The sequence below is a fragment of the Odontesthes bonariensis genome, chromosome 23 (assembly GCF_027942865.1).
Source record: "Odontesthes bonariensis isolate fOdoBon6 chromosome 23, fOdoBon6.hap1, whole genome shotgun sequence".
Lineage (NCBI taxonomy): Eukaryota > Metazoa > Chordata > Actinopteri > Atheriniformes > Atherinopsidae > Odontesthes > Odontesthes bonariensis.
The window spans coordinates 32,097,250-32,121,171 of NC_134528.1; the positions used below are offsets into that span (position 1 = coordinate 32,097,250).

Consider the following 23,922-nt stretch of genomic DNA (forward strand, 5'->3'; position numbering starts at 1 on the left):
GGCTGCCCTGAATGCCTCCTTGATGTTTGTGTAGACTTTTTCCAGGGTCTTCGCTCCCGAGTTGCAAAGTTCACATGTTAATGGAACTATGGCGACCGTGGTGGTCAGAGTCAGTGGTTAGAGTGGGTCGTTCAACAACCGGAAGGTTGGCGGTTCGATTCCCACTCTCGCCACTCAAAATGATTGGTGAAACTGACAGCTGGAGGGGTGTCAGTCCGCCTCCTTGTCACGGCCGAGGTGCCCTTGAGCAAAGGGGTGCTGTAGAATCCCACATAGCAGTTTCTCACAGGCCTTTAGCATCCTGGGGCTGACATCATCTGGACCTGCAGCCTTGTTCTGGTTCAGTCTCTCCAGCTGCCTCCTCACCTGACTGCTGGAGACCAAGAGGCAGGAGGGGGAGGCAGAGGAGGTCTCACTGAGTCCTGATGTCGGGGAGATGTTGGTGAGTCTGTATTAAGATCTGTGACTAAGGGTGACATTATGGAGGTGTGACAGAGAGGTCTGTGTTGCTGGAGACAGGAAAGGAGCATGCTGAGTGTTGATCTGAGCTGACTGTATTGAAATACATGTTCAGCTCATTGGTCTCTGTCCACACTTCAATCAGTCTGATCCTCTTTCACCTTAAAGCCTGTGATCTTTTTGATTCATGTTTGGGGAACGGTCTGCGCATTTTTACACCTTTTTTATTTCACATATTCTCACATATGCATGACAACTGGTGTACAGAAGATTGTTCTATGTGTTCATAGTTTATGTATCTGGTCCATGATTTTTTTGGTTCTGGGGGAATTGTGACAACGAAAAACATTGTATTGGGATTTTGTTTAATAATTTCAAACCTTCTTTCATAAAGCTTGGATATCAGTGTCAAGTGCAATGACATAAAAGTTGAAAAACTCTTCTCCAAATATAGGTTAATCAATATGTCTTATGTGGAGAACTACAGTATGATTCTACATACTGTTATTCAGATGGTGTAGTGTAACTTTAGAGAAAATCAGCTGGATGAGATAGATTTAATCTGGTATACAAGAAGTTTAGTGAACACCCTGTACTAATGTCTGCTCCTTTTTTCTTCTGTACATTCAGTCAGGTTCCCATGTTTGTGCAGATCCAACAGAAGTGGAGACGGATATATGCTGGAGAGTGCCAAGGACCAGGTGTGCGTACTGACTTTGAGATTGTCCAACTCCGCAAAGTGCCAAGCCAATACAACCACTTGTCTGGCCTTCTTGATATCTTCAAATCAAAGCTGGTGAGTGCCATGGAACAAAGTACATTACTAAGTAAAACAAGGTGAAAACCAATTATTGTATGTGGCTGAACTGCTAAGTGACTGTGTGATATTAAAGGCAGTTTGTTAAGGGGGTAATTAATGCCTATGATGGGACATCAAATACACAAATCCTTATATTGTGCTGGCATAAATTTTGGTAATGCGAAACATAATCACAAAGTAATGTGTTTAGAGCACTCATATTACTTTTTTGCAGTAACTACAAATGTTACTCGTTTTACTGTACCAGTCAGTTTCTTTTGAAGAAAATTCTGGATGCACTCTGTCTCCCTTCTGCTTCTCAGCAGTCAGTTCTGCACACATAAGTTCACTTATGCAGCTCACAGAGCTAGTAAGCCAGCAGCGATGACAGTGTTCTTCTTTGGATTTGTGGGTGAAAAGGAGCTGGTGAAACATGTGTTTTGCCAGGGCGTTTGAAGAAGCACTTATAGGCTGAGCACAGCTCCACCACATCAGTGATAATACCAGTGCAACAGACCCTCAGTCAGGGAGGTGACCCCGATCACTCAGGGTGGACGGGCGGCCAGCTGGAGGAAGAGTCCTGGTGGTTCTAAACTTCTTCCATTTCCAGATGATGGAGGCCACTGTGCTCATTGGGATCTTCACAATGCTGCAGCATGTTTTTCTGTAGCCTTCCCCAGATCTGTGCCTCGATACAATTCTGTCTCAGAGGTCTACAGACAGTTTCTTGGACTTCATGTCTTGGTTTGTGCTCTGACATGCACTGTCAACCTTTTTATGGAAAAATATGTGCTTTTCCAAATCGTGGCCAATCAACTGAATTTACCACAGATGGACTGCAACCAGGTTATAACTTCTGAGGGATGATCAGTGGAAAGGTGCACCTGAGCTCACTTTTGAGGGAACTCTGTGCCCGTTACTGATCCAGCCACGGGCCCATCCATCTAGTCCGTCAAGAGTCACTCTCATTTCATCAGTCCATAAAACATTTGAAAAATCTGTCTTCAGAAATTTCTTGGCCAAGTCTTGACGCTTCAACTTATGTGTCTTGTTCAGTGGTGGTCGGGTTTCAGCCTTCCTTACCATGGCCACGTCTCTGAGCACTGAACATCTAGTACTTCTGGGTACTCCAGGTAGGTTGCAGTTATGGAATATCACAGTACTGGAAGATAATGGGTTCCTGGTAGCTTCACGCAGGTCTTCTCAAATCCATGGCAGTTAATTTGCATCTTTTTTTCTCAATATGTTTCTTGCGACCCTTTTGACTGTTTGCAACAAAACGTTTGATGGTTCTGTGATCACGCCCTAATATCTTAGCAATTTCAAGAGTGCTGCATCCCATAGCTAAATACGACACCTTTAAATACTATGCCAACTTGGTAACTGCACCGGTCAAAATCTACATGGTTGTCGTATATCGCCCACCAGGACAACTCAGTGACTTTCTAGATGAATTAGACACCTTGCTCTCTTCCATCCCTGAGAATGACTCTCCCATAATGGTCCTTGGTGATATGAATATCCACCTTGACAGTCCTAACTCTTCAGATTTTTTGAGATTAATACACTTGTTTGAGCTACAACTGGTCCGCAGTCTTCCAAATTACAAAGCTACAAAGAGCGAGATCTCATTTTCCCAATAAACTGTGCCACAGAGGTCCTCTCTGTCACACCTCTGCACTTTTCTGACCCCTATTTTATCAACTTCAGAGTGAGTCTCCCAGGAAGCCCCACTACTTCCACCCCTATGGTTTCCTTCCGCCGGAACCTCTGCAATCTGTCACCTACCCACTTCTTCTTCCTTGTTGCCTCCGCTCTTCCGACCTCCAGGACATTCTCCTCCCTTGAGGTTAAAAAGCCGCGGAGTCCCTCTGCTCTACGCTGAGCTCGTGTCTGGATAGTCCGTGTCCTCCATAGGGATGGGAATCGAGACGGAATATCGTAATATCTATCGTGATATAGATATCGTAATACTAATACAATATCGTAATATAGTTCGATTCCGTGGAATTGTTAATCCACCTGCCCAATGTTTGGTTCTATTTCACTAAAAAGGACAATACTAGGGCTTGTGGCACAGCGTCTTCCGTCTCCAAAGTCCCGGGTAACGCAGGGCTCTCAAGCCTCACGCATTGAACGTGACAGTCACGCTTTTCAGTTTTTTTTCACACACTCCTGCCACACATTGCATTTCTCACGCTGAAAAAAATGATGATAGAAATTTCTCTAGCGCACCGCTATCGCTATGGAAACGGCAGGAAACAAGCACGTCTCCCATGAGTCCGAGCAGAGCAGTTATAAACAACCATCAAATCCATCATTGGTTGCATTTTCAGTCCAGTCTGCTGTCCAGGTAAACCCCCAGGTATCTGTTTTCCTTAATCACCTTCACCTCCTCTTCTAGGATGGAGACAGTGTTTGGCTTATTCCTGCTCATCTTAAAATCCAGAGTCATCTATTTTGTCTTGTTTTACATTCATAATGAGGTGATTGCCACTAAGTGGTGAACCAGTTCCCTGTACCCAGCCTCTTGTCCATCACTGATACATCCACCAGCTGCAGAGTCATCAGAGCATTTCTGGAGATGGCAGGACTCTTGAGTCCTACTGGAAGTCTGAGGTGTACAGAGTGCAGAGAAACAGTGAGAGTACAGTCCCCTGTGGTGCTGCTGTGCTGCGGACCACCTTCTCAGACACACAACCCTTCAGCCTCACACACTGTGCTCTGTTTGTCAGGAAGTCAACAATCCAGGCGGTTGTGGAGGCATCCACCTGGATTTTCTGTAGCAGGGATACCCAAATCCGGTCCTTGGGGGCCGCTGTTCTGGTGGTTTAAGATGTTTCCCTGCTTTAACACACCTGATTGAGATTAAATGGATCTCTTCAAAAGATTGTTAAGTTCTACACAAGCCTGCTAATGATGCATTGATCTGCCCTCGACAGACAAGCTGGGGGGTGAGGTGGATGGTGACATGGAGGTGTCGTAGGGAGACGGGTGAGGAGCATACCGAGTGTTGATTTGAATGGAACCCACTGAAATACATGTTCAGCTCTGTCCACAGTTCCATCAGTCTGATGCTTTTTCACCTTAAAGCCTGTGATCTTTTTCTCACGTTGTCTGCCGGAGCTTGCTTTTTCTGTACATCATCTTGTTCTCTGTTATCTTATTTTTTAACAGTTTTTGAACTGTCCTCAATAACTCTCCGTCTCCCTTCCTCCAATCTCTCTTTTTGATATACAGGAGCATTTTCAGGTTATGTTTTTGGGAAGCACTTTACAGTCCTTGTGGGAATAATAGTCTCCACACAGAAGTTAATGTAATCTGTCATTGATATCATCTCCAGTCCAGTCTGTGGACTCAAAGCATCCCTGCAGCTCATCTTAAGCTTCCTGAGACTATTTTGTTTTCAGTGTCCGTACAGGTTGCTGCTGAAAAATGGGTGTACAGTTGGAGGTGGGGAGAACCACATTATGGTTGATGTTTCAAATGGAAGACAGGCAGAGGATCTGTATGTATGTTTTGCATTTGCAAAGAATAAATCATTTTTCAAAAGTTTTTCTCTGATGGAGCAGTTGGACAACTGTGGAAAGGTTGTAAGAGTACATGAAAAAAGACTTGGTTGAAATCTCCAGAAATCGCCATGAATGCTTTGGGATGTTGTGTTTGTAGACATCACAGCAGCACCAGGTAATATATAAACCCTTACCTGAATGATACAGGTGAACTCTCTTTGTCGGTAATATAGGCAAGGCAAGGCAATTTTATTTATAGAGCACAATTCATACACAATGCAATTCAAAGTGCTTCACAGCTATATAAAATCACAAGAAGGCATTAAAAAGAAATAAGAAAATAAGAAAAATAAAAAAATAGATAAAATCAGAGAAATAAAAACCATGATTTAAATTGGAAACAAAAATAAAGAAATAAGAACAATATAAAATCAGTAGTTAAAATGTGATTAAGATTCGAGCTTTATTCAAACGCAACTGAAAATAGGTGTGTCTTCAGCCTGGACTTAAACACACTGGCCCTCATTTATCAAGCCGTCGTAGAAAGCATCGTATATATGAGCGGAGAACTCGTCGTACGCAGAGGCTCAAGTGAGATTTACAGAACATGCGTACCACACCAATCCCATCGTAAAACAGAGCGGCTGTTGATAAATCCGGCGGCCGAAATCCAACGTAATGATCCTAACCACGCCTTCTACAAAAGGGGGTTGAGAGGCCGCACCTCTAGAGTTTGCGACATGGATAGACGAAAGGCGGCAAAGAAACGCTGTCAACAGCGTTGACAGCTGGGACGGCTGTCAACAGCGTTGGCGATGTAAATCGCAGACCGGACGAGTTATGTATTTTCCCCTACTGTGATGGTCAATAAAATGTGATAAACTCCAGATTAAATGAAATCTAAAATTGAACGATGTTTTACTTTTTCTCCAGTAAGATCAGGAAGAAGTGGTCCGATATGAAATTTGCAGCTCTCCGACGCAGCATGTCACAAACGGAGGGGGGGGGGCTCCGATCCAGGTTTGGATTTGAGTGCCTTGGAGGAGAGGGTGGCTGGCCTGATCGGAGCTACGTCTTTGCGTATGCGCAGTGTTAAAGCGCCTCTCCTGTACGGCTCATGAGCCACTCATCATTTTCCCGAAAGAGATTCTGCCGGTCCCGGAACACTCTCTCGCGCCTGATGCGCACGTTCAGGTCCTCTAACAAAGCCAGATCTGCCATCGTTTCGCCATTACCGCGCCGCTAGAATCACCTCTTAAATAGGCGGTTGAATAATGAGCCATCACTCTTCCAATTACGGAGTTGTTTAATTTTTTTATTTATTTAATTTGCGTTTATGTTTATATTTATGTTGAAGTCAAATAAAACATGGGCCTTCTTTGAAGTGATAAGTCTAATTTTAACCTAGGGATTTGTTGCGACTCCTGAGCACGCACTAGTGACGCTGCTGTGTTGCAGTCACCGCAAGTCAAAATGGAAAAGTGCGTACACCGGCCTCAGACCTGTCGTGGCGATTTCATCTTTCCTGCGCTCACGATGGATTTGATAAATGCCAACCTTTGCGCAGAAAAGAACGTACACACGACCTACGCATGTTTTTCGTCTTACGCAAGTTTGATAAATGAGGGCCATTGAGTGTTCCAGCTGATCTGAGGCTTTCTGGGAGTTTGTTCCAGACATGTGGAGCATAGAAGCTGAATGCAGCTCCTCCATGTCTGGTTCTGACTCTGGGAACTGATAGAAGACCGGATCCAGATGACCTGAGGGGTCTGGAAGGTTCATACTGGGTCAGGAGGTCCCTGATGTGTTCTGGTCCTGGACCATTCAGAGCTTTATATACCAGCATCAGAACTTTAAAGTCTATCCTCTGATGGACTGGCAGCCAGTGTAAAGACCTCAGAGCTGGACTTATGTGCTCCACTTCTTTGGTCTTAGTGAGGACTCGAGCAGCAGAGTTCTGAATGAGCTCCAGTTGTCTAACGGACTTTTTAGGTAGACCTGTAAAGATGCTGTTACAGTAATCAAGCCGACTAAAGATGAATGCATGGACTAGTTTTTCCAGGTCCTGCTGACACATCAGATCCTTTCACCTTGATATATTCTTAAGGTGATAGTAGGCTGACTTTGTTACTGCCTTATTGTGTTTTTCCAAATTTAGGTCTGAGTCCATCACTACACCCAGATTTCTGGCCTGGTTGGTAGTTTCTAGGTGTATAGATTGAAGTTCTGTGGTGACCTGTAATCGTTTCTCTTTGGCTCCAAAGACAATTACCTCAGTTTTGTTTTTGTTTAGCTGGAGAAAGTTGTGGCACATCCAGTCATTAATCTCCTCAATGCATTTACCAAGAGCCTGTACAGGGCCTCGGTCTCCTGGTGACATTGTAATATATATCTGCGTGTCATCTGCATAGCTATGGTAGTTTATTCTGTTGTTTTTTATAATCTGTGCCAGTGGGAGCATGTAGATGTTAAACAGAAGAGGTCCCAGGATGGAACCTTCAAATCAAATCAAATCAAATTTATTTGTATAGCACATTTCATGTACAAACAGTTCAAAGTGCTTTACATAAAATAAAAGCATTGCAGCAGGGAGTGCAAGAAGCATTAAAAATACATAAAAGAATATAAAGAGAAACAAATAAAATCATTTAAATGAATTTAAAAACAGGCAACAGTCTAGATAAGTTAAAAGATATTTCATGCATAGACACATGAGAACAGAAATGTCTTTAACCTGGATTTAAAAATGTCTCCATTTGGTGAAAGTTTAATCTCCACTGGCAGTTTGTTCCACTTGTTTGCAGCATAACAGCTAAATGCTGCTTCTCCATGTTTAGTCTGGACTCTGGACTGGACCAGCTGACCTGAGTCCTTGGATCTAAGAGCTCTGCTGGCTTTATATTCTCTGAACATATTACAGATGTATTTTGGGCCTAAACCGTTCTGGGATTTGTAAACCATCAGCAGGCTTTTAAAATCTATTCTGTGACCTTGGGGAACTCCACATGTGATTCTTGTGTGCTCAGATGTAAAGTTACCTATTGACACAAAGTACTTCCTGTTCTCCAAGTATGTTTTGAACCAGTTTAGTACAGTTCCGGAAAGACCCGCCCAGTTTTCCAGTCGTTTCAGTAATATATTGTGGTCAACTGTATCAAATGCAGCGCTGAGATCTAGTAAAACTAAGACTGACATTTTTCCACCGTCTGTATTCAGACATATGTCATTAAACACTTTGGTCAGAGCAGTCTCAGTGCTGTGGTTCTGTCTAAAACCTGACTGGAAGGTGTCATAGCAGTTATTTTGTGTTAAAAAGTAATTAAGCTGTTGAAAAACGCTTTTTCAATGATCTTACTTAAAAATGGGAGATTTGAGATAGGCCTGTAGTTGTTCATTTGTGTCTTGTCAAGATTGTCCTTTTTCAGCAGGGGTTTGATTCCAGCTGTTTTTAGTGGCTCTGGAAACACACCTGACGTTAAAGACAAGTTCACAATCAGTAACAGGTCTGACTCCAAAATCTTTGAGACCCTTTTGAAAAAAGCTTTTGGCAGGATGTCTAAGCAGCAAGAGGAGGAGTTCAGCTGACGTAAGATGTCCTCCAGGTCTTTGCTGTTAATGGGTTGGAACTGTGTCATGGTGTTTAAACGGGTTTTCTGTGGACACAGTACATATGCTGAACCTGCTACTCATGTACCAACTGCTTGTCTAACATTTTGGATTTTGTCTGTGAAGAATTTGGCAAAGTCATTGCAGGCCATGGTGGAATGAAGTTCAGTTGCCACTAACACAGGAGGGTTTGTTAGCCTGTCAACTGTAGCAAATAAGGCCCGAGCATTAGGACTGTTTTTGGTGATGATGTCAGAGAAGTAGGACTTCCTTGCATTCCTCAGTTGTAAATTATAAGAGTGAACTTTCTCTTTATAGATGTTATAATGAACCTGGAGATTTGTTTTTCTCCATCTGCGCTCAGCTTTCCGACACTCTCTTTTCCCATTTTTCACCAGTGTGGAATTTCGCCATGGAGACTTCTTCCTTCCAGAGATAACCTTCACCTTAATGGGAGCAATAGCATCCATAACATTTAACATTTTAGCACTGAAGCTACTGACGAGCTCATTGACTGAAGCCCCGGACAGGGCAGGTGTTAAAGAGAAGACCTGGTTAAAGATCTCACTACTGTTTTCAGTTATACACCGTTTAGAGATCACTGCTGTTGAGACATTTGTGTGCAGTGAAATCGTACTCGCAAAGAAAACACAGGAATGATCAGACAGTAGAACACTGTAGATCAGGCTTCAGCTGTGTGTAGGCCACGCACACGGAGCGCTGAAAATAAAGAACTATAAAAAATGTAAAAAACTTTAATCCCAGAGATTTATAAGTGTCCAGAAGCTATCGCAGGTAGGCTCACATGGAAAAAAGGGGAAAAATCACGATAAAATCAATAAAATAAGCAAAGCAAGCAGAGAGCAGGTAGAGTAAGCGTCCGCAGGACGAAGCAGAAAGCATATACTCACAGTTAGCAGTTCAGTGTCCCAGGTACAGATCATTTCCTCCGTAGTGTCATGTCCAGGATTACACCATCTGTTATTAACAAGCACTACGATATAAATGGGGCACATATTAATGATGACAAATACAAAATATGATTTTTGGGCAGTGTTTATCATAGACATAATATATACGTAGACGCCTCATAGACTGACACTGCCTATTGGAGCTGATGTATCAGTGTGGCCGCCAGCTTGCATAGGTCCCCAATGCCCCCATATTACATTTATTCCGACAGAGGAAGGTGTATATCCCCAACAACAAAAATCCTAACTCCCTGAATATTTACCGGATTTTCACACGGTTTGCTTTGTTACAAACGGCAGAGATTTAGTTATGATACAGGACGCTGTCGCACATTAAAAATACGGGCTTTCATGCTGAAAGACAAATGGTAAGCTATGGAGGAATTAATTTTATATTTTAATAAAGAAACAAGTTTGATTGTTCATTTGACTCTGGTGCTAGTCTAGAGTGAGGAGACCCACCCGATATGGCGGTGACGCTTGATTTGGTTCCAGCACGTCATGAGACGTCTACATATATTATGTGTAAGGTGTTTATGAGCCTCTGCACAGACTTCCTGTCCTCAGCTGTGGAGCCAATGTACCACACATCCAGACAGGATATAAGTACACCTTCCACAGAAGAGTGATATAAGGCCAGCAGCAGCTTCTTGTCCAGGTTGTTCTTCCTGAGCAGGAAGTGCGGCCCACACTGAGCCTTTATTAACCAGGAGAGGTTGCCTGAGATATGGGTGCCCAGAAACCTGAAGGTGGTGACAGTTTGCACATGCTCTCTTGTTTATGAAGGGGGGAGTGTGGTCTTGCCTGAGCTTCCTGAAGTTCATGATAAATTATTTTGTTTTATGGACATTCAGAATCAGGTTGTTTGCTGAGCACCAGAAGGACAGTTCCTCTACCTCAGCCCTGTATGCCATCTGAGATGAGCCAGAATTTGGCATCTTTTGCTCTTTGGCTCTCCCCACAGCTGTGGGATGTAACAACACTGTCATAACAATACATCTCTGTGTGAGCCCTGCAAATATAACAAACAAAGCCATACACATGAACTTGTTGCCATGCTGAAGAGGCCACAAAGACCAAAGGCTATTAAAAGCCCACAAAAGTGTCAAGCAACTGTGAGGCCAAACAATGTGGTGCAGGGCTGAAAACAAAAGTTGTGAACTGTGGTGAGCCCCCTGGTGTTCTTGGGCAGTTCATGCCCAGAAATATGCACAGCAAATGTGTACTTTAAAGGCAGGGTAGGGGATCTTTTTCTGGAACATTTTTTTACATATTGCTTGAAATACTCTTCACACCCCCATTGCAACCAATTAATTAAAAGTTTTGACACAAATATGAAAAGTTTTAGTGGCCTCTAGAACGTACAATCTAGGAAAAACACTATCCAATCATACTGAACGGACCGTTCACAATGATTGGATTCTGATGCCGTCTATCAAACTGCAATCTGCTCCTCCCTCCCCCTCCCTCCCCCTCCTTCCCCCTGTGCGCGTACCCTGCTCCGTGAACGAAGCTTGGCAGGAAGCTAAACTAGAGCCAGCTTGGCTAGCACCTAGCATTATTAAACGTATAGTTAGCATAAACTAAATACTAAATACTAAATACAGCAACGATCGATGCTTGCTGTCAGAACAGCGCTCGTGCACCTTCGTGCTCGTGCGCGTTCATGTACTCTAGAGGCGTGCCTTCGGGGGGAAAGTGAAGAAAAGGGTTGGGACTTTTTACCTGTGTGTTTTCAAAATGCAGCTTCGCTGGACTCAAAATCCAGGATCTCCTACCCTACCTTTAAAACAAGTCAGAAATGCATAGTTTTAAGTTTCACAAACATCATCATGTTGCTTTAATTTTGGAGTAGTAGTCTTGTCATCTTGTAGAAAAGAGTCTATTTTGGTGTATGTATATGGTGTACATGGGATAAAAACAAAAATGATTGAGTTTAGGGAAATTTGTACACGGGCCTGTGAGCCTGAGCTGTATGGGCAGAAATATGCAGAGACTTTGCTGATTTAGTCAGAGAAAATGCTTGTTTTATCATTTATTCAGTATGGAATGTTTGACCACCTATAATGATATGGTGGTTAATAATGTTTGGGAAGAATGTAAAGAATTTGGTTATAAACGAGCTGTTGTCCCAGTTGGGTCCATAGAAACCAATCAGTGAGGTATGAGACTGTTTGTTCATGTTCACCAGCTAATATTCCATAACTACAATCATCTCCAGAACTCTACTTACAAATAAATAAATTGATTCAGGGGGACATAATTTTTGTCTTCAATGTGTTCAAACATCTTTCACTTAGCCCAACTAAAAACAAAAAATTTTCAGTTAAATTTTATTTAGATGCACCAAATTACAACAAATGTCATCTCAAAGCACTTCAAAGATTCCATCCAATTCAAGCCAATGTGCTTTGGAAACTACACTAGCAATGTTCTGTGTTTTCTTTGATTAGGGTTGTAACCTGATCCCTCTACCCCCAGTCGATGTGGCCATCCGCTTTACATATATCCTCCAAGATTGGCAGCAGCATTCTTGGCCACAGCAGCCTCCAGGTAGGCACATACATAGAAGATGATGTCATGGTTGCACATGGACTAAATGTGTCATGGGCTGTCATTGTCTGCTTAATATTGTACATGAACAATAATATGGAAAACACACTGGGATTATATAAGGGCTGTCAATTTTTCCAAAAATAACTTGATCAAACAAATTTGAAATAAACACACAATTCTTCAAATGTATGCCAAAGATGTGACAACCCTAGTGCTTTAGCAGCTATTCTTTCCTGCTTTTATACCACTGCTGCCTTATTTCAAATGTGTTTCTAAAATGGACAAAGAATGATTAATGGTTGAGATCAAGAACACCAGATAAACGACCCACTATCCCATCATTACAGATGCATGTATTACTCCTCAGTTAAAAAAAAAAAAAAAATCCTCTTTGTATATAGTATGTGTCCACACTCAAGTTTAGACTGATGTCTGAATGTGGCTGAAAACATTTCTGTTCTAAACATTTTTATGAGTAATAGAGTAATTTTTTGTAAGATTAAAGTAACTGTCTCAAGTTGAAGTTAATTTTTAATTTTACTAAATTGTACAACAATGCCACCCGTTTATGAATTGGTACCTGCATTGTCCCTCTGCTAAGAACGTATCAAGTATAGGCCTACTATAATACCTTCAGGCTCAATGTAGTAACTGGTATAAAAGCAATTGGTATATGGTACCTCAGCAAATATGTAAGTTGTTCTGCTTTAAAGTCCCAATATCACTGATGTATCACTTGGCTGGCTGGGCATGTTGTTTCTTATAGACTTTGATACTCTCCTTGGAGGTGAGGTGGGAGGAGTGGAGTTTGGGAACCTTCCATTCGGAGCCTGTGAGGAGCCAATCAGGTGAGAAATATGTAATATTGATTATGATACATTTCTAAAAAATACAGTAAAATACAATAAAAAAAAAATAAAAAATTCCTCACAGTGTTGTAAAACACAGTAACTATCAACGCATTTACTACAAGATCGTTTATTTGATAAAAGTATTATAACCGTATTATTTGCATTCAGCCAGTCACCCAGTGTCAGCCCTCAGCATCTTTTTGCTTTTCTTTTTTTCTATGCTCTGTATTTTCATTTTGTTCTGCGAAAACACACAAATACATGCACAGCTGCAAGGACACATGTTCACATGTGGCACAGCGTGTCCCTACATGTGTACAGAGGGCACCTGTGATCATATCTCAGCTACCTGCTCTGCATGCAGATAAACATGCAGATAAAGCCTAAATCACTTCTGATGTTTCTGTAAAATCACTAATACATTCACAGAGTAAACTACATCATTATTCACACATTTAGAGGATTCACATTCTCCCGGGTCACATTTATTGCAGAATAATTTACAAAAATTTTAATAACCTCCGGTGTAATATCAGTGACAACCAGCTATTTTCTGCACAACTTCACTTTATATAAAAGTGCTGTTATAAGTGGTTGCCCTTGTGACATTAGGAGTCAGAAGACCTTTATTGTCACTGTACAAGGGAATACAACAGTAAGTAGTGTTACATAAATTATGCATTTTCAACTTAAAACACAAAAACAAGACATTTAATGGCAATAAAATGTGGTAGAGAAGGAAGCCATTTTTTGTTTTGCTTAACCCATTGGCGCCTAAAGCACCTGCAAAAAAGGCTGCTCAATGCCTAAGCCAGTTTTTAGAAAAGGTCCCCAATGCCTGAGAGTTTTTTGAACTAAAAACAATTCATTGAAAACACCTAAGAAAAATTTAAAAAATTTTCGCTGGCTGGATTGTATTACTTTTTTTTTTTTATCAATGTTGGACATTTGGTTCATGTAGTTTTGCTTTATGATTCAGGATAATACCCAATGCTGCTATTTATTATACTACTATTACTATACTGTTACTATACTATAACTAAATCATAATTATAATATCAGCAATAATAATGAATGATAAAAAAAAACCTGCAATATATCTTGCATTGTGCAGTTATACTGTAAACTTCAGTGACACGACTTCTAAAACATCATAGTTGTCATACTGCAGTAATTCGCACCGGGCTCTCTTTTTTTTGACATAAGGGCAACGCCACTCAAATAAGAATGAGAAGTCGTCAGAATGCAGCGCAAGAATAAATAATTACATCATGTCTTAACGATCTCGTGCCATCACTCGGGCTACATTTGTCTGATACAGCCACTTGCTCTGCCTCCAGTACTCCCGGCGAGTTGGTAGTTTGATTATTCCAAAAGTTACGCAGAGACCGATGAAAGATTTCATCTCCTGCTTTGACACGGGGCTCCACTTCGAGTTGGATGTTGTGGCCGCGCCAACTCCACATCACTTCCATCGCTGTCACAGTATGTCTCGTTAACCGCAGCCATTGTAGCCGAGCTGTCAAATTAGCTACAAACGCACTATTGCAGAACAGGCTAATCGAAAACACCCACCTCATGTGTATTTGAACCAATTATTGTGCATTACATGCTGCATGCGTCTTGAAAATAATGATAAATGAACAATGTTGCGCTACGCAACAACCGGCGTTAGGGACAATGTTGCGCTACGCAACAACCGGCGCGAGGGGCAATGTTGCGCTAAGCAACATCCGGCGTCAATGGGTTAAGTGTGGCCACATCTGTGGAAAAGAAACTGTCTCTGAATGAGGTGGTTTGTGTTTTTGCATCTCTGTAGTCTTACAACAGTTCAGACAGAGAGGGGTCTTTTATGATGTGTTTTGTTCTGCTGTGGTAGTGTGATGTAGTGAGCTTTTTATATATACATATATATATACACTGCTTCGACTGTTCTGGCCAAGCTTTCCACAAGCTTTAGGAGTGTTTATGGGAATTTCTGACCATTCTTCCAGAAGCGCATTTGTGAGGTCAGACACTGATGTTGGACAGAAGGCCTGGCTCACAGTCTCTGCCCTTATTCATCCCAAAGGTGATCTGTCGGGTTGAGGTCAGGACTCTGTGCAGGCCAGTCAGGTTCTTCCACACCAAACTCACTCATCCATGTCTTTATGGACCTTTAAGTACCGTTCCCCTGGCAACCGCCAAACCCAGACTCGTCCATCCAATTGCCAGATGGAGAAGAGTGATTGGTCACTCCAGAGAACGCGTCTCCACTTCTCTAGAGTTCAGTGGCGGTGTGCTTTACACCGCTGCATCCGATGATTTGCATTGCACTTGGTGATGTATGGCTTTGGATGCAGCTGCTCGGCCATGGAAACTCATTCCATGAAGCTCTCTACACACTGTTCTTGATCTAATCTGAAGGCCACGTTAAGTTTGGAGGTCTGTAGCGACTGACTCTGCAGAAAGTTGGCGACCTCTGAGCACTATGCGCCTCAATCAATTCACTGAGCTCCTGAGAGCTACCCATTCTTTCACAAATGTTTGTAGAAGCAGTCTGCATGCCTAGGTGCTTTGATTTATACACTTATGGCAATACCTTACTTTATACCTTACTTTTCGCGGGTTTTGCAGACGGCTGCGCCGCATCAGTCCCGACCTGGTCCCGACTCATGTGCAAATGCAGACTGAAACAGTTCCGCTGGGGAAGGGCAGTTATCAGAACGAAATTCGAGGAGGACCGTTCTTTGTCCGAAAGCGGCTAATGTCTCTCGGCTGGCCTGGGAACGCCTCGGGGTCCCCCCAGCAGGAGGAAGTGGACGTCTGGGCTTCTCTGCTCAAGCTGCTGCCCCTGCGACCCAATCCCCGGAGAAACGGCAGATGATGGATGGATATTGTCTTTCAGACCACCATTTTCTTGCCAATGATAGGACTTCTCGATATCAGCCACTTCTTCAATTTGTCGGTGGAAAATGCCATGCCGAGGCTTATCCTTCCATAATGGTTCCTCCTTGCCTTCCCTAGGTTTCAGCTGCCTGAGACACTCACTTAGGCAAGGCAAGGCAATTTTATTTATAGAGCACAATTCATACACAGGGCAATTCAAAGTGCTTTACAGCTACATAAAATCACAAGAAGGCAATAAAACCATTAAAAAGGAATAAAAAAAATAAAAGAAAGAAATTAAAAAAGAAAGAAATTTAAAACCCATTAAAATAATCATTAAGTAATTAAAAAGTGAAGAGTGCAGATAAAATACTTTCAGGTGTCATATGGACAGCTAAATAGAACTGTTTTCAGCCTGGATTTAAACATTGTCAGAGTTGAGTCCTGTCTCACATCTTCTGGAAGACTGTTCCAGATTTTAGGGGCATAAAACTGAAACGCAGCCTCACCTTGTTTAGTCCTGACTCTGGGCACCAGCAGGAGACCCCTCCCTGAGGTTCTCAGAGCTCGAGTTGGTTCATATGGCTCTAACATGTCAGAGATGTACTTTGGCGCTGGACCATGAAGAGACTTGTACACAAGCAGAGCTGTTTTAAAGTCTATTCTCTGAGCGACAGGAAGCCAGTGCAGAGACCTGAGCACTGGACTAATATGGTCGTATTTCCTGGTTCTAGTCAGGACTCGAGCAGCAGCGTTCTGGATGTACTGCAGCTGTCTTATAGCCCGTTTAGAGCCCAGTGAGCAGGCCGTTACAGCAGTCTAACCTGCTGGAGACAAACGCATGGATCAGTCTTTCTAAGTCTGGTTTAGACACTATTCCTTTGATTCTGGCAATGTTTTTTAGATGGTAAAAAGCTGCTGATGTTACAGATTTAATGTGGCTGTTAAAGTTCAGGTCTGAGTCCAATATTACCCCGAGATTTCTAACTTGATAGTTAGGTTTTAGAGAAAGAGTCTCAAGGTGACTGATAACACTTTCTCTTTGTTTCTGTGGGCCACAGACAATGATTTCAGTTTTGTCTGAGTTTAGCTGGAGGAAATTGTTTTGCATCCACACACTGATCTGTTCGATGCAGAGACACAATGTATCTACAGGCCCGTGTTCTCCTGCCGTCAGTGACACGTAGATCTGAGTGTCATCTGCATAATTGTGGTAGGACACATTATAGCTGCGTATTAGCTGGCCTAGTGGAAGCATGTACAGATTGAACAATACGGGTCCCAGGATTGACCCCTGGGGAACCCCACAGGTCATAGCCATTTGGTCTGAGACACAGTTACCAATTTCAACAAAATATTTCCTGTCCTCCAGATAGGACTTGAACCAGTTTAAAGCACGATCAGAGATTCCCACCCAGTCTTCTAACCTCTGTAATAAGGTCGCATGGTCAACTGTGTCAAAGGCAGCACTCAGGTCCAGCAGAACTAAGACTGTGACTCTACTTGCATCTGTGTTCAGGCGGATGTCATTTGTCACCTTGATCAGAGCTGTCTCAGTGCTGTGGTGGGGCATAAAGCCTGATTGGAAAGTATCAAAAACATTGTTAGACAGGAGAAAGTCACTAAGCTGTTGGTATACAACTTTTTCTAGGACTTTGCCTAAGAATGGCAGGTGTGATATGGGCCGGTAGTTGTTCAGTACTGTGGCATCAATATTGCTCTTCTTTAGAAGAGGCTTAATGACAGCAGTTTTTAAGGCCTTTGGAAATGTTCCAGTCTGGAGTGAGATGTTGACTAGATGAGCGAGTTGTGGTAACAAACTGCTCAGCACAGACTTTAGGAATCTAGTGGGCAACTCATCAAGGCAGCACGTTGATGAACTCAGACTGCAGATGGTCTCTTCGACTGTTTTGTCAGTAACAGGTGTGAAATGTGTCAGCTCTAGGTGTCTAGCTGGCTGCAGAGTAGTTATTTGTGTTGTGGAAATTATTGCATTTTTAATGCCTTGAACTTTGTCATTAAAGAATATTGCAAACTCATTACACTTGGATGTAGAAATGAGTTCTAAAGGCAGTGAAACTGGAGGGTTTGTTAATCTGTTTACTGTAGCAAACAGGACATGAGAGTTGTTACTGCAGTTTTTGATGATTTCAGAAAAATAACTCTCCCTTGTTCTACGCAAAGTCTGGTTGAACACACATAGCTTTTCTTTGTAAGTCTCATAATGAACCTGGAGCTTTGACTTGCGCCATTTCCGTTCGGCTCTCCGGCACTCCCTTTTCTGTGCCCTGACCGACTCTTCTTTCCTCCATGGCGCCCTTTGCCTACTTTTAACCATTCTAACCTTGACAGGAGCAATGGTATCCAAAACATTTAAGAGACTTGATGTGTAAAGAGTTCAACAGATCATCAACATCAGAACACGGGGTGTTCTCAAACCTAATCATTTCTACAAACTGTGTCCCTGTTCTGTCATTTATGAGCCTTCCCCGAACAACTGCAGACCCAGCTGCTGATTTGGGTAAAGTAGATAGGTCGAAGAAAACACAGAAATGATCAGATAAAGCAACATCGACGACATTCACGTTTGAAATAACAACACCCCTTGAAATGAGCACATCTAGAGTGTGCCCTCTGTTGTGGGTGGGCTCAGTCACATGCTGAGTTAGACCAAACATTTCAAGGACAGCAGTGAGCTCTTTAGCTTCCTTGTTATGCGCTACGTCCACGTGCACATTCAAGTCCCCTGTTATGATTAAACAGTCAAAAGCAGTGCACACAATTGAAAGTAGTTCAGTAAAATCATCAATAAAACAATTCTGTGGTGGTTTATAAATGGTGATATAAAGTATGGAAGATTGTTTTATCTCCATTTTGAATGACACATACTCAAATGATGAAAAAAACCCAAATGACAACTTGTGGGTGGGTATATTGTCCCTGAACATGGCACAAACACCCCCACCCCTCTGGTTTTCTCGTGTTTCAGACACAAAATTGAAGTGAGGTGGACTAGACTCAATCAGGACTGCATTTGCTGTGTTTTTGTCGAGCCACGTCTCAGTTAAAAACATAAAATCAAGATTGTGAGAGGAAATAAAACTATTAATTAAGAATGATTTGTTACTTAAAGATCTGACATTGAGTACTGCGTGTTTGAGATTAGTTATAGTTGAACTGGATGCTGTGTTCTTGCAAGGGATATGGATAAGATTTCTCTGATTGGACAGTCTGATTGTCCCTCTCTTCACTCCATCCTTGGACCTCTGGTTGAGATGGTGTTTACCAACACAGAGGCCCTTAGTGTCCTAGACAACAGCATTGACGCTGTTGGAAATGACAGCTGTGGGCACCGGTGGTGGGGGCCAAGCTGGGGGGGCTTTGGTCGATGGAGTAGGCTGGGGAGGGAGAGGGGCTCGATGCTTCTTTGAGGATAGAATTCTTGATCTTGCCATGTTTGGCGTGAGAGGAACCATTTTAATCCCCGATTTCACCAAGCTTTCAAGGTGATCAGGAAATCTCCTGGGTGACGGTGGAGAAGAGAACGATGGTGAAACATCTCTGGAGGGTGTAGATGCAGCAGGTGGGTTCCAGGCCTGTGGTGAGGGCCGTGGTGAAGGCGATGGTGGAGCTGCTGAATCCTGTGTTCGGGATGCTGGAGGTGCTGCTGTGGCTGCTGTGGCTGAATCCTTTGCTGGGTCCTTGGGTGGCGAGGCAGGAGCTCTTCTCTGGCTCGTCTTCTCTCTCTGCGGCAGCACAGGACCCGGTCCTGGTCCTGGTCCTGGTCCTGGTCCTGGTCCTGGTCCTGGTCCCTTCTGATGCCTCAGAGCGTGGAGAAGATTATCCGTCAGTCGTCTCACTCCACCTCTGTTCAGGTGTGGGCTTTTTCTTTGAAAGAGATCATCTCTTTGCCAGAAAAGATTAAAGTTCTCGATGAAATGAGGTCCTCTGGACTCACAGACTTTGGACAGCCATGTGTTCAACTGAAGCAGCCGGCTGAATTTGTTGATCCTCCTGTCGATGTTTGGGAGAGGTCCACTTATGAATGTTGGTATTGTCACTTTATCAAGACTCTCAAACAGTTTCTCAAAGTCTTTTTTTAAGATTTCAGACTGATTCTCTCTGATGTCCACTGCACCCACGTGCACAATCAGCTGTTTCACCCCTTGGTGTTTTGCCAGTACCTCTGGTAGTAATCTTGTGATGTCAGAGACAGTGGCACTTGGATAGCTGCATGTAACCATTCTGTTTATGTTTATATTAGATATGGCTCCGTCTCCAAGCACAAGAGTATCTTTGACCTTGACACTCGGCACAGTTTCTCTGTCCATCTGCTTCTTTGTACCGTCTCTCTGTCTGTTACACTCAGTCACATTTGGCTCTGACAGGTAAAAATCTGTTTGTTAACTTTATTCCGGATGATGTTACATATTCTCTGTTGATACCAACAGTTTGACGATTCTTCGGCTTTGCACCAAGTCCATCATACGTGCCTTTACAGAGTCTTGGAAAAGACACAGTATCATTTAGCTTTAAGTTGGAGGTAGCAGTTTTTTCACCCTTTCCTTTGGAAGTAAATGTGGACTTCTTACCACTGGATTCCATTGGGAGCGTTTCATGAAGTCCCATTTCAGTTTCTAAGGCAAAAATCCTTACTTGTAGCGCCCAAATTTCTTGTTGATATATCCGACAGCTTTCACAGGGCATGTTGAAAGGATTGTAGTCGCTGGCTCGTCAGATAAGATGTAAAAAGAATAAAAATGATTTTAAAAAGTCTTGGTTCACTTACAAGAAAAAGAATAAAACTATATCCAAGACTTGTGGAAAGAAGTAAAATGATTTAAAAGCAAATAAAGCGATAAGCAGCAGGAGGAAGCAGAGACACGTCTGCACTCTTCAGAAGCAGGCATTAAATTTCATCACTGGGGTCCATCTTCCTGATGTATTTCTGGATATTTATTGTTTCATCCTGGATACTGGCTCAAATGCTCACTAGTCTCCCCCCTCCTTCCTCTTCGTGTACAGTCTCAGGGTGCCGGACTTGGAGTGAAACCCTCCGTGCATTGTGAAGGGCTTTCTTGTCATGATATCAGTGGTCTCTATCTCCCCCTTTGGCCAGGTTATTATGCAAGAATCTGCATAATAATATCTGATGACCAGTAGGGAGTATGTGTTGATGGCTTGGACTTTGTTCTTCCCATTCAGCTGACTCTTCAGGACCTGCCTCACTCTTTGTAGGTACTTGGTTGTAGTTGACTTCCTTTCAGCCGTTTCATGGGTTGCGATTTGCCGGTGGAATCCCAAAGTATTTGCAGCTGTCCTAAATGTCTGCTATGTTGTCCTCTGGTAGTTAAACCCCTTCAGTCGTGATCACCTTGCCTCTCTTTGATATCATTCGACTGCATTTGGATTCCCACTCTCACCGCTCAAAAGATTGGTGAACTGACTGCTGGAGGGGTGTCAGTCCACCTCCTTGCCACGTCCAAGGTGCCCTTGAGCAAGGCACCGTAACTCCATGCTCCCCAGGCACTGTGAATGGCTGCCCACCGCTCCAGTGTATATGGTGTATATTGATACTTTTCGTAAAATTATTTTTATAATGGTTTAACAATTATACTATTATTGATAATATAATATTAATAATAAAAAACAGTTTTTTGTGCTATTTTGGTTATTGTTATTATCATTTGATGATAATCATGTTAACTGGAGATTCTCTTGTGAACAATAAAAGTCTGCTGCTTAAATAATTGGTCTGTTTTATACTATATTAATGTTTGCCAGTAGATGGCAGTAGTAGCTTGAGTATGTCAGTATTTTTCCTTCCAGAACACTTGACACAATGTCACATCCTCTTGATGTCAGCAACATCCAGTTTGTTTGTTTTTAACAGGTGGGGACTAGTCTTTTTTAAATTCAATTCAATTAATTTTTATTTATATAGTGCCAAATACAACAAATGTCATCTCAAGGCACTTAGATAATAAAGTCCAATTCAAGCCAATTGGAATTCAATTAATTGTATAAATTGTTATAATCTTGTTGTTGTGCTTTTATCTTTCCAAATGACTGTTTATATGCCAATGAGTCAATGATTTCTGAACAAAATGAATCATTTTACTTTGTCTGCTTTTGATTGTTAAAGTGAACTTCATCTTGCAACCACTTGGCCTCAGCTTACAGAGGGTATAGTTGTGGACAATGATGTCTACAGGTAAGAATTTTCTCAATTCTCCAGTTTTTACAACTGATGTATGTCCAGCACTTTGTACAGCAAAAACTCCTTGACATGATCGCCATTGTCGTTCAATCTCTGATGGGCCATCACCTGGACAAATTAGGATATTTGTTGACACGAAATTGAAAGCATTCAACCTAGTTCTTAGTAGTCAGTGTTGAAATTATATAGTTTTGTTTTAGCACCACAAATACTGAGAAAATGCATTATTTTATGCATTCAATTAACTCTGTGGCAATGCTAGATGTTGAAGATTACTTTGGAAATGCTGAAACTATTCAACCATTAGTTTTTCTGTCTGTCAAACTGTGTAATCTTTGGCATTTTTGCCTTAAGATCAGTTTAAAATGGCTTCTTTGGCAAGTTTTCTGTTATGTGTAGAAACAACACTGGTTCATTCCTTGAGTTAGGAGCCTTTTTCCTGCCTGAATGGTTCATAGGTCAGAGTTAAGTGACTTAACAAAGAGAAAACACATTCCTCTGAAAATGCTCAGATACAAGGACTGGACTGAAGATGAGTGAAAAAGCAGAAAATGTCCAAAGAAAAACTCTGAAAGAGCTTCAGAAAGCTGGAGAACGCTTGTTTAGGACCACTTTAAAAGTTTACGATAAGATCTGATAGAAATGAGGACTGGGTCAGGACTTTTGCACAGTACTATTTATAAGAAATATAAATAAGAGAGCAATAGTCTTTCTTCTTGCAACCAATTTTTTTTGTGATCACTGAGTTATATTCTTTCTTTTGAATTAGATAAGTAATTTTCCATTTGCCGTTTGCACGCTGAGCACATGATAAATTGATACCTTTACATGCAAGTTGTGTTGTGTTCACAATATTTATAATATAATAGATATAGTTTTTGAGCTGATATGATTTTATTCTATACCTTGCTCTCTGTTTATCATCCAACAGTGATCTTGACCCTCTCCAAGCTCCTCATTGGTCAGTTCGAGTCAGGACAGCCGACAACCTCCACTGTTTACTGGGTAAGTTGCACCCCTTCTTCTGCAGCAGATGTTTCTTTACAGTAAAGCAATTGCATTATATTGTCTTAATTCTTTTCATCACAAATGATAATGTTTCAAGTGTGTCCCAACTCAGATTTTATTGGAATAAACAGTAATTATTTAAAACATCTCAGTCACATGAATCGGTCAAACACAATATTCCTCAGGTTATAAAACACAAATCATACCAATCAGGGCTCCAGACTGCAACCAAATGTTTTGCGACCAAAATTTGAGTTTGCACGACTGAGTTTCACTGAATCTGCTTGCGCATGCGCAACCAGTAAATTTGCCCCCCCCCCCCCTTTTTTTTTTTTTTTTTTACTGAAGACACCTATTAAACACTCCCAGTACTGGTTTAAAACCCTTGGATTTATTCATTAATTGGACATCCTTTCATATTCACTAACTTCTACAAATCTTTTTGAAAGTTCTGGATCATAACACATTTAGGCTGAATTCTAGACTCGTGAACTGTTTTAGGGTCTTGGAACAGCATAATTCTCATGCATTCTCATCCTCATGCATGACCCAACACTTAGTCACGCAGGTGTTTTTTTTACACTGCGCTCCAGTCTTTTCCAGCCTTTTCTCAGGAGTTCGGACAATGTTAAGTCATTTGTTTTAATAGTTTGTTTGACTGTGGATTGATGAATATTCATACTATAACACTGTATAAAGTCCTGATCCAGTCCTCATTTCTTTCAGATTTTCTCGTAATCTTTTAAAGTGTCCTGATCAATTTCTCCAGCTTTCTGAAGCTCTTTCAGAGTTTTTCTTTGGACATTTTCTGCTTCTTCCCTCATCTTCAGGCCAGTCCTTGTACCTGAGCATCTTCAGAGGAATGTGTTTTCTCTTTGTTAAGCCACTTAGCTCTGAGCTATGAACCATTCAGGCAGGAAAAAGGCTCCTAACTCAAGGAATGAACCAGTGTTGTGTCCAACTTAGCAAAGAAGCCGTTTTAAACTGGATCTTTAGGCACTTTGTTCCCAGCAGCCTGTCACAGAGACACATCATTTGTTCCCATTTCTTTAGCTGCATGTGTGAAAAACAG

General features: G+C 42.0%; 1 protein-coding gene across 3 annotated transcripts in view; it reads left to right on the plus strand.

Annotated features, from left to right (window-relative positions):
• rab3gap1 (RAB3 GTPase activating protein subunit 1) overlaps nt 1-23,922 on the plus strand; it is an 85,729-nt gene that overhangs the window by 25,875 nt on the left and 35,932 nt on the right. For all 3 annotated transcript variants that reach the window (XM_075458395.1, XM_075458396.1, XM_075458397.1), the window contains 5 exons: nt 1,090-1,255; nt 11,801-11,900; nt 12,670-12,751; nt 21,768-21,836; nt 22,774-22,847. In XM_075458395.1, coding sequence (XP_075314510.1) covers nt 1,090-1,255; nt 11,801-11,900; nt 12,670-12,751; nt 21,768-21,836; nt 22,774-22,847 — 491 coding nt within the window. The remainder of the gene's footprint in view (nt 1-1,089; nt 1,256-11,800; nt 11,901-12,669; nt 12,752-21,767; nt 21,837-22,773; nt 22,848-23,922) is intronic.